At 49.5% G+C, this 11,568-nt stretch overlaps 1 protein-coding gene across 1 annotated transcript in view; it reads left to right on the forward strand.

Moving 5' to 3' along the window:
* Positions 1-11,568, forward strand: part of LARP4B (La ribonucleoprotein 4B) — an 88,800-nt gene that overhangs the window by 45,224 nt on the left and 32,008 nt on the right. Inside the window, exons 6-7 of the mRNA XM_077758553.1 lie at positions 6,267-6,345; positions 7,922-8,058. Coding sequence (XP_077614679.1) covers positions 6,267-6,345; positions 7,922-8,058 — 216 coding nt within the window. The remainder of the gene's footprint in view (positions 1-6,266; positions 6,346-7,921; positions 8,059-11,568) is intronic.

Below are 11,568 nucleotides of genomic sequence, written 5' to 3' on the forward strand. Positions count from 1 at the left end.
TATGTTGCTGTTAATAGGGAAGGAGTCCTATTTTCCTGCTTCACATTAGTGGTAACTTTTGGTTGGATTGAATTTGCCTTCGTTGGGTGCTTAATGTTTTTGTATTTCTTTAAATATTTTGATTATTGCTCCAGGGTACATCTAATTTACTTGGAACTAGTTTGATCCTTTTACACCTTGCTTGCAGGTATGTTAGGCCTGAATGGAGGGAAACTTAGCTGGGGGCCAGTTCCTTCCCACCCCGATGCAGGACCCCGGCTCAGTGAGTGTGAGGTGCCCCGGTCCAGCGGCACGGGTGTGAATCGGGGGGAGGCACGTCTCCAGCCCTGTGTGGAGGGTACGCGTGCCGCTGCTCCGCCTTTCGGTGGGCTCTGGTCTCAGGGACTCCATCAAACCGCTCCCGTGACACGGCTGGCTACCTGAGCGGCCCCCCCTGCGACCCCTGTCCTGGCAGCCTCTTCTGTGCCCCTGAACACAGCATGCCCGCTGAGTTCTGCCTGGCTCCTCCCTTCCTGAGCCTGGGCCTAGGAAGGTCGTACGGCTCCTGTCTCTTAGGGCCTGATGTTCCTGCGCCTGGCAAACTTGTTCCATTTACTATTTTCTTTTTCTGCTCAGAAAATATTTATTTAGGACCTCCCATGTGCCACCTTCACTTGGGATACATCAGCGAATGTAACCGGCGAGAGCCTTGCTTTACCTGAGTTTACATCTGTTTGGCAAAGACCTAAATAACCCACGTGAGAAGTCTGCGGTAGGGCATCAGAGAGGGTGGCGAATACAGTGGAGAAGACCAGTGTGAGGAAACGGTGTAAGAAAAATGGTGGGGCGAGGTTACAGGGTTTTTGGGTTTATGGAGGTATAATTGACAAGTAAAAATTGAATGTATTGAAGGTATATGACATTGATATTACATATTCACCGTGAAATGATTAGCACAGTTAAGCTAATTAATTAACATACCCATTACCTCATGCCCCCATTACCTCATGCCGTTGTTTTGCTTTGCTTTGCTGTGCTTCCAACACTTGAGATCGACTCTCTTAGCCAGTTTTAGGTGTGCAGTACGGGATTGTCACCTACAGTTCACCGTGCTGTCCCTTAGCTCCACAGAACTTGAATTCATCTGATGGCTGAAAGTTTGTATCCTGTGACCGACATCTCCCCACTTTTCCCACTCTCCAGCCTGTGGTAACCGTGGGTCTACCCTCTGGTTGTGTGAATTTGACTTTTTAGATTCCACCTACAGCATCACGTCATTTTTTTTACTTTCTATACCTGACTTAGGTCGCTTAGCGTAGTGCCTCAGCGTTCCTGTTGCTGCAGGTGGCAGGGTGTCTCCTTTTTTATGGCTGAGTAATATCCCAGTGTTTCCATATATCACATGTTTGTTCACTCGTCTGTTGCCAGACACTGGGCTTGTTTCCTGGTCTTGGCTACTGTGAATAGTGTTGCATGAACGTGAGAGTGCACATATCCCTACTGGATACGGATTTCATTTCCTGTGAATATGCATCCAGTAGTGCAGTTACTGGATCGTATGGGACTTCTATTTTAATTTGGTGAGGAGCCTCCACGTTGTCTTCCCCGTGGCTGTGCCAGTTTACATTCCCACCAGCAGGACACACAGTTCTTTTTTTCCACGTTCTTGCCCACACTTGTTATCTTGGGTCTTTGATCTTAGCCACCCCAGTGGGAACGAGATGGTATCTCCTTGTGGTTTTGATTTGCATTTCCCTCATGGTTAGTGACATTGAGCATCTTTTTGTGGACCTATTGGCCGTCGGCACGTCTTTGGAAAAATGTCTGTTTAGGTCCTTTGCCCACTGTTAAGTGAGGTTCTTTTTTTGTTTTGCTGTTGTGAATGAATTTCTTACATATTGTGGATATTAATTAACCCCTTATCAGAGAGGTTCATATCCTATAAATATCTTCTCCCATTCTGTAGGCTGCCTTTTCATTGTGCGGATGGTTTCCTTTGCTGGGTGGAAGGTTTTAGTGCGATGTGGGCCTACCTGTACGGTTTTGCTTCTGGTGTCAGATCGAAAAACTTGTTGCCAAGACCTATCTCAGGGAGCTTTTTCCTTAATTTTCTTGTAGATCTATGGTTATAGGTTTTCCATTTAAGTCTTTAATCTATTTTGAGTTGATTTTTGTATGTGACGTAGGATAAAGGTTCAGTTTCATTCTTTTGGGCGTGGCTGTCTAATTTTCCCAGCACCATTCATTGAAGACACACTTTTTCCCATTAAGTATTCTTGTCAGCCTTGTTGAAAATCAGTTGACTGTGTATGTGTGAGTTTATTTCTGGATTCTATTCTGTTCACGTATCTATGTGTCTTTTTATTCCAATACCAATCTGTTTTGATTACTTAGCTTTGTAATATAATATGAAATCAGGGAATGTTGATGCCCCTTTTGTTCTTACTCGAGATTGCTTTGGCTGTGCGGGGTCTTTGTGGTTTCACATGAATTTTAGGATTGTTTGTTCTAGCTCTGAAAAATGCCATTGGAATTTTGGTCGGGCTTGCGTGGAATCTGTAGATTGCTTTGGGTGGTGTGGACATTCTAACAGTATTCTTGCAGTCCACATGGAATATCTTTCCACGTATTTGTGTCTTGTTCAGGTTCTTTTATCAGTGTCTTACGGTTTTCAGGGTACAAGCCTGTCACCCCTTGGTTGAATTTATTCCTAGGTATTTTATTCTTTTTGATGCAGTTATGAATGGGCTTGTTTTCTTGATCTTTTTTGGACAGTTTCTGCTAGTGCACAGGGCCTCAGCAGATGGTGCCCCAGTGCTTACACAGACTTCCTCACTCTTTTTCACTTTTTTTTTTTCTCCCCTTTTTTGCTCCTCTAACTGGCTAGTGTCACCTGACCCGTCTCGCATCTGCTGAGTCTCCTCTCTGCATGTCTGACTCTGTTCTCAGGTCTGTCCGTGTGTGCTTCAGCTCCAGGGTTTCTGTTTGTGTGGGTTTTTTTGGTTGTTTCTATTTGTTGTATTTTAGACAGTATGAGCAGGCGAGAGGGAGAGATGGTGAGAGAGAGAGAGAATCTCACACAGGCTCTGCACAGGGCTGGATGTGGGACTTGATCTCAACGACCCTGGGATCGTGACCTGAGCCGAAATCAAGAGTTGGACGCTTAGCTGCCTGAGCCGCCCAGGTGCCCCTGTTTAGTTCTTTTTTATGGTTTCTGCTTCCTTACTAAACTTATTTTGTTTTTGCATCATTTTCATGGTTCCATTTAGTTGTCTGTGTTCTCTTGGATTTCACTGAGTTTCTCTAAAAGATGATTATTTTGAATTCTTTGTCAGGCCATTTGTATGTCTCCTTTTCATTGGAATCTGGCTGTGGCTCTTGTCTGGTCCCTGGGCGCTCAGGGGGCAGGGACGGCCGGGCCTCCTGCTGAGGCTCTGGGCAGGCGCAGCTGCCGGAGGGCTGCTGGGGCGGGGGGGGGGCCTGATGCCAAGTCACAGGCTTGTTTGAGGACCTGCTGTCTGCTTGAGGTTGTGTTGACTGGCCTGTCGCCAGAGGCACTGACTACAAGTATTTTCCCGGGGGGCCCTTGACCAGCAGGCATGCTCCGGGGCCGGTGGAGAGCGCCTGGGGCCCGCTCCCAGGGCCCTGGCAGGACTTACGGTCTCACTCCGGTGGGCCTGTTCTAGGGACCCCTGGACTGCGGCCCAGGTGGCTGGAGCTGGGAGCACTCTGGGGCCACAGCCAGGGCCGAGGGCCGTGTGCCGATTACCCAGGACCCTGGTGAGCCAGGCTCCTCCTGGGGTCCTTAGCAAGGATGCTGGCGCCAGGACCAAGCCAAACGGTTTGGTGGCGGCTTCCTCGGGAGCAGGGCATTTCCGGGGCTGTAGCCGAGGCCCCTGGCAAGCCAGCTGCCGGGATGCAGGGCCCTCTCCAGTGGCTGCGCTCTGCCCGGGGCTGCACCCAGGCTTCACTGTCTCCTCCCTGGATGCCAGAACTCCCATAGGGCATTTTTGTCTGAGGATGTGTGCTGAATTGTTGATCAGGGGGACAGGGGTGAGGGACCTCTGGTTCTGCCATCTTGCCCAGGAACAGATGACCTCTGTCTGTCTGAATTGTGAAGACTGGAGCCCTGAGCACTTTCCCCGACTCTGGTACGTCTCAGCCTCTGTGACCCTCTTCTGTGCTCTCGGGTCTTCGTGGACCCTTTCTCTGCCCTATGAGGAGTCTTCCACATTGCGGTGTCCTCTCTACACTCAACGACACCCTGTCTTCCCCCGGCAGAACTCTCCAGAAGCATCGTCTGGGCCAGCTGCCTGTGTGTGCTCATGTCCCATGCCCTCTCAGGTCCCGTCCAGGTAGACTATGCCACAGGCTCGTCGGCAGCACTGTGACTGCCTTTATCCAGGCCTCCAGTGGTGTGCTGCCGTTCTGTCCCTTGACCTTGCTGCGTCCTGTGTTTCCTGCTGACTTCACGTCCCCTCCTGGGCCACGCCCTCTCAGTTCTTCTTGGGAGATTGGCCCGCCCAGGGGTCCGTCCTAGACCTCCGCTCTCCCTGCATTCTTGGCTGAAGTCCCAGCCTTACGTGGAATCGTCCCAAATACGAGTTTATCCTCGATTGCTGCACTGGCATCCTAAGCAGGCTTTTTCTTCCCTCCTTTGCCTTTACTGTTAGTCTGCAGCACAGATCAGAGAGATCTCTCCAAGATGTAAATTGGTTTCCTAGCACATGTAGGTTAGACTTGTCCTGTTCTCGTGGTAGCCCGCAGGCCCTGACAGCCACCTCGCGGCCTCTGTGGCCTCATCATGTGCCCCTGTCCACTTGCCCAGACGTGCCGGCCTCTCTGCAGGCGCCCAGTCCCGTGCACTGGTGGCAGGCACCCCTGCTGGAGAACGCACTTCCCTTGGTCCCTGCCAGGCCCACCATCTCTTCTGTCGTGCCACCGCTGTAACGGGACCCCTGTGGCCTCCATGTCTGGAGCAGCCCGGGCACGCTCTCCTCCCGCCTGGTGGCGATCTCCTTCGTGTCTGATTCCACCTGACTTTATGTTCCATGTTGACTTCTTCAGCTGCAGATCGCCTCTCCCACCGCGAGCAGAGAGGTCGTCCTTACTTGCTCAGTAAATGCCCCACTTTGTCTTTACTTTTGACGGTCTTTGAGTTTTAAACTAGTATCTCTTGTTAGAAAACTCCACAAGCGATTATGTATGCAGATCTATGTAGAGGTGTATGAAAAATGCTTCTTAGTGTTTCAGTGCCTTGGATATCCCGGCCACCTAAAAATGGGGTCCTTGCCTGGTGTGCAGAGTCCTGGGGGAGGGACAGGGGCGTCCCCCCAGACTCCAGTATGAAAATCCCGCTTTCATAGTGTGCGGGTACAGGGGTTCCAGGGCCTCACCCTGAGCGCCAGCTTACTCTCTGGTCCGTGACTGGTGCCTCGTGGGACATGCGCCTCACTGTCATCCACCGTGCTGTCTGCCACCCCAGGAGAAGTCTCCTCTAGAGGCTGGGGCCAGGCCGCCTCCCACTGCGGGTCTGCTAGCTTGGCATCCTCCAGAAGGATCTCTAGCTCAGAGGCCCCTCACTTGGAGCCCTGCCTGCATGGACGTTGAAAAGCAAATTGTTAAGGCTCTAGGGTAGAGACTGCATTGTCCTTACAGCCCGTGTGCTTGTAATCCCCAGCCTTTATCTTCCTGGCCTGTATTTGTCTTTTTCCTTATTTTGATTCTTCCCTTTATATTTTATTTTGGTTTAGTATCTGTGCTCTTGCAGGCTGCCTGAAAGGCTTTTGAATTGAGACAAGGAATTAAATAACTTACACTTATTTTCCAGGGGGGTGGGGGGGAAGGACCTCTCAACTTTGCTAATAAATCTTACTGCTCAGATTTTTTTAATGTTGATTTATTTTGAAGTGGGGAGGGGCAGAGAAGGAAAAAGAATCCCAAGCAGACTCCGCACTGCCAGCACAGAGCCCAGTGCGGGGCTTGACCTCGCAAACCGTGAGATCATGACCTGAGCCAAAGTCAAGAGTGAGATGCTTAACCGACTGAGCCAACCAGGCCTCCCTCAGATTATTTTTGAAACTGTTGTATTTGTATGGGGGAGAGGGGATCTTAAATTTTTGCCTCTGATTTCTTTCTTTTAGTAGATGAAATAGCACGTTTCTTACTATCAAAGCACAGTGCAGGTGAATTAATACGTATTCTGAAAACACGAGAACTGCTGTGCCGAATCATCTGCTTCGTAAATTTTAAGCCTTTTTCTTAAGTTGATCATTGCTTTTATGTAGGAGGAAATGAGTCTCAACCGGAAACCCAGGAGGACCCCCGAGAAGTACTTAAAAAGACATTGGAATTCTGCTTGTCTAGGTAAGGATGCCAGGGGTTTTCCTCGTCCCTGCTGTCCAGGGTGTTCTGAGCTCGTTATTCTGCACAGATGTGCCACTCTGTGTACACACGGCGGGAGGGGTGTATCTGTTGGTGTCTGTGTATATAGTTGTTACAGGGAAGTAGGGAATACGGAGTAGTCAGAGCCTTCAACACGGCTAAGAACCAAACGCAGTCATCTAGGCCGGTGTTCCCCGCATGGCTGCACAGATCCATCATGATGGTGATTACCTAGGTTGCTTTTTGAAATTCAGAGTCCTGGGCACCCCCCCATCCCACAGAATCAGACTCTTTGGGTGGGGCCTTAAGTCATTGGCCTCACAGAGACATTCTTCAGCACAGTGAAGTATGAGAATCATTTACTGTTAGTAGGCCACACGGTATGCCAAACTCTGCAGTGGCCAAGTGTTCTATATATGTAGCACTCGTGTTTTTAGTAATACCTTTTTGAGGAATACCTTTTCTCTTGACAAATAAATAGAACAGAGTCTTCAAAGTGAGAACCGTGCATAAGAAGATGGGGTTGGGTTAAATGTAATTTTCTTTGAGCATGAAGATAACTGATGGGTCACACGTAAAGTTTTCTGTTAGTGGTGGTGATTTTTGAAGTGTTTCCCCAGGCCTGCCTTCAGATTTCAGAGCATCTGATGAGGGCTGCCCGTAGACCAGGAAGCTGCATGGTGGGGAGTGGAGGGGCAGGGCAGGGGGGTGCCCTGCTCTCCTTCCGGGCCACCCCGCACACTGCCTGTGGGTGTGTTCTGAGCCAGAGAGCCATGGCTCTGAGGCTGTACGCTGGAGGACCTGGGTCTGCACCTTGCTCAAGCCCTGCTCTCGCCCTCCTGGGCTAGCTGAGAGGTGGGGACAGAGCAGCGTGACCCTCCATGGCTCTGTGGCTGTGTGGCTTCATGGATCCTTAAGATTGTCCTCAGCCTTCGCTGCGGGGCCAGTGTGTCTGTGTTGAGATGTTTGGAGCATGTCATCCTGGTTATGGAGACTTACTAGAAGCATGCAGCATGGGCCACATGCCAGCACGTGACTCACCTTCCCCTGGACTGCTGGCACCTGCAGCTTACCTGGAGTTGACCCCGTGGGTCATGTCATCGATCATGTTTCCTCTGTGTAACCTGGCTGCCACTGGGCCTGCAGCTCCGCTGGCGTGTGTTCCGGACTGAGTGCGAACGCTCGGTACCCACCTTTGCCGGCCTTCTCTGAGCTTTCTTACCTTCTTGTTCTTGCCGCTGGATCTTCATGCCTAGAAAAGTGTGTTTGTGTCTTTAGTAAGCTCCTCAAACACTCTTTAGACCAAAGATAAGCTGTAAATACATTTCTAAAGGTTTACCCACTCATTAATCGTGATTTAACGAGTGCACTACACTTTTGTCCTCCCTGCCTCCCCAGATGTCTTTAAACATTTTTACCTAAGGTCAGAGAGGTATCAAGTGACAGAGGGGTTTGAACTCCAGTCTGACTCTGAAGTGCTCCCAGTCCACACTCCTGCCTCTTTTGAAGCTTGCTCTTCAAGGAGGATTAATTCAAAGCCGTTGTCTTCTTTCTGCAGGGAGAACCTTGCTAGTGACATGTACCTTATATCGCAGATGGACAGTGATCAGTACGTGCCAATCACCACGGTAGCGAATCTGGACCATGTCAAGAAGCTCAGTACGGACATGAACTTGATTGTTGAAGTGCTGAGGTGTAAGTAAATGGTGGATGGTGATCTGGGCTGGCTCACAAGTGGTCTTGATGGCTGTGTGAGCTTGTACATCAACAGCCATTCAGTGCAAGGTACTTGATGGCGAGTGGAGTCTTACTTCACGGTCCCGGCCTTTCTGAGCAGCTCCCACGTGTGGTGAGGGCATTGAGGGGCTCCGTGACCCAACCCCATGCATATCCCAGATCACGGGTAGTGCGTGTAAGAAGGGCTAATGTACAGACTAATGACAGCTGTGATGCTCGTGAAATGTAGAGTAAAGAATGGTGTTAAGGGTAAAGTAGAATACGTTTTAATTAGCATTCTAGCAACAAAAAGGATTTCTTTAAATACCAACTTCCTATTGAAGTTTTGGTGAAATATTACTGGTTTTCTCTAAAGGGATATTGTAAATGAAATTGTTTCTTGGACATTTGACAGCATCAGAGGGAGGCTTAACCCTATATCGGAGGCCTGCAGGGACTTAGGAAATGTGGATCTTTAAGGTGTTGCCTGGCACACCACAGGTGTGGTTTACTGGTGTCCTGGTTTGCTTTGCAGATAGAGGCTTCTGCAGCCTAACTGTTTTATTTCATGTTTTTATAAAAACCACTTGGCTAAGGTGTAACTGACACACAGTGAACCGCGTGGATTAGGGCATTGTTGGGTCAGTTTGGGCACAGGTAGATCCGCATCAGTGAGGCCGTCACTGCCCGCAGTTCTCTTATGGCCTTGAATGCTCCCATCCTGCCCTCCCACCCTGGATGGCTTCACTGGCGATGAGTTTTAAAGTAAATGTACAATACGTTGGATATCTTTTTTGATGGGATTGTTTTTAATTATAGAAGATTCACTTTCTGTAACAGGACTGTGGGCACCAAATGAATTTTTTCTGTACTCTCCCTACTCAGGGCTGCCCTGAGTCCTTCACGAAGAACAGCGTGCATGTCATGTCCCCCTGCCCGGAATATTTCTAAATGAGGAACATCGTCATACCAGAACTAAAACCCCATTTCCCCGTGTCACCACTGTGACTTTCCATCACGGACACTTAGGCAGATGTGTTTACGTGCTCTCCGTGGCTTAGCCAGCTGGCTGACAGTCAGTGATGCATTTGACTTAGGAGAAAAACAGAATGAGTATCTTACCTCAAAACTTCGTTGGACTTCTATTCCGTACTTTCTGTTCCTAGGCAAATGCCATAAGGTCGTGGAATTATTGGAGCAGTGAGTGAAGAAATTAGCAAACATAATCTATGAAGTTTGAATTTCGAAAATTGTAACTGCTGTTTCCCAAGACAGCCATATGCTTTCCAGTGTCGCTTTGTCTTTACGTTGAGAACAGAGATCTGCGATGCGTCGTGGAGTGGGTTTTGGGTGGACCCACTTGCAGAGGCCAGCGGCTGTCCTAACTAAGAAAAAAAAGCTCGTTACTCTGTTAACGCTCTTTGCCTGTTACTTGGAATTCCAGATGTGGGCTTTTCCCCCAGGCATTCCTTGGAAGCCTGGCTACCCTGCGGATAGTGTCTCAGGTGATGCTTAGCTGGGAGTCGTTCGTGCAGACTGTGAGGATGTTTAATTGTCCTGGGCGGTTGCTTCACGTTTCTCTCCAGGGACAGACAGCCTGTCACCCTCTCCACCCCTGCCACCCCCCGTTCCAGCATGGCATCGATGGAGGGTCTTGCATTGTAACATTACCTACACACCTGCGTGTGGCTCTTCAGTGTCTGAGTGCCTCTTTTCACTCAGTTTTTAGACACCAACATGTGCACGTGTAATAACCTGAGGAATAGAGTGTACTTAGTATATTAGTTGTCGTTCTGAAGAGGGTGACATAAAGAAGCCTCTGAGAGCAGAGGCCTCATGTTTAAATCTTAACCCCATTCCCAAAACACCCAAGATAAAGTTAGATCCACTGTAGACATTTTGCATATTTCCTGCTGTGACACCAAAACTCTAGCATTGATTGAGTTGCATCAATTGTTTCTGTATCGTACTGTGCACGGTGTGTAGTGCATGGAGCAGAACGCTGATGCAGATGATTTGTTTTTACACTTAGCAGAGTTGAAGTTGCTAATTTAAAAGTAGACTCAGGTATTTGTCACCAGAGGATGAAGACATACGTTGTGATCGAGCCACACTGTGACCACTAGAACAGGTAAGGTGAGCTGGGCCTGCGCTTTCAGTAAGGATCTGTGTTAAAATCCTAGTGCTGAATCTGAAAGCATGTTCCAGATGTGGACAAGATGCTACCGCGGATCCAGAGGTCAGGTGTGTGGAGAGCAGAATCTGTCTCCTGGGCTCAGAGGTGCAGGTGTGAGAGTGGGCCTGCCTGAGCGGGACTGACCCTGGGGTAAAGGGGCCCTTACTGGGGCACGTGAACCGGGGACAGGACGGGTATGAGAGGCGAGGAGAGGCTTGCCGGTCCCTGCTGCTGGTTTGGGGTTTACAGCCTTATGGAAGTAGAGTGTACGGACCTTAGATGTGCATGCTTTAAGGGTCCGTTAGGGAAGTCACACTTCTTCACACACACACACACAACCACCGGAATCAAGATGACGACCATCCTGTCACCCCTAGGAGTTCCCTTCCCCTTCAGACAATTGCTCATCTGCTTTCTCTGGCTGCCGACTAGTTCACATTTTCTAAAAACTTTATGTAAATGGAACCAGTCATCCAGTAGCCTTTTCCCCCTGGTCTGGCTTCTGACACTCAGCATGATTACTGCTGAGTCGTGTTGCATTCAGTAGCTGGAGCGCATCTGAATTAGTCACCCCCATCGACGGGCTTGGTTACTGCCGGGTTGTGACTACGACAAGTAAGCGCCTTGAGCACTGGTATGAGAGTCTCCGTGTGGAAGGGACCGAGGCTTCTGTCTCCCTCGGCCAGTGGCCGGGTGTGTTGCAGTTCGTGAACCTGTGGACCTGTCCCCAGGGCGGCAGGTGGGGCCCTCGCTTCGCACGGCACTTCTGTGTCCCGTGTTCCCATGGTGCATGGTGCTCACCTCCTGGGACTTGGTTTCTGTCTCCCTGCTGCCTGGCGGGCACGGAGCCATGTTCTTACCGGCTCGTTGGCCCTCCTTGTGTCTGCTGAAGTGTGTGTTCACATGCCCTCCCCCCACCTTCATTACAGCAGAGATTGGACGGGTGTGTACCATCATTTGAGACGTGTATTATCTATGTTCCATATAGAAGCTCAAATACGTTCTCCTAGGCTCTGGCTTCTCATTTTTATTCTAATAGTGTCTTTTGAAAAACAGTTTTGAAGTTTTTGTAGAGTGCGATTAATTTTTTTCTTTTTTTAAAAATGTTTATTTATTAATGAGAGACCAAGAGAGACAGAACGTGAGCAGGGGAGGGTCAGAGAGAGAGGGAGACACAGAATCTGAAGCAGGCTTCAGGATCAGAGCTGTCAGCACAGAGCCCAAAGCAGGGCTCAAAGCCACAAACTGCGAGATTATGACCTGAGCTGAAGTCGGACACTTAACCGACTGAGCCACCCAGGCGCCTCTAAAGT

Source organism: Crocuta crocuta, unplaced genomic scaffold (genome assembly GCF_008692635.1).
Source record: "Crocuta crocuta isolate KB4526 unplaced genomic scaffold, BGI_CrCroc_1.0 scaffold32, whole genome shotgun sequence".
In the NCBI taxonomy this organism is placed as follows: Eukaryota; Metazoa; Chordata; class Mammalia; order Carnivora; family Hyaenidae; genus Crocuta; species Crocuta crocuta.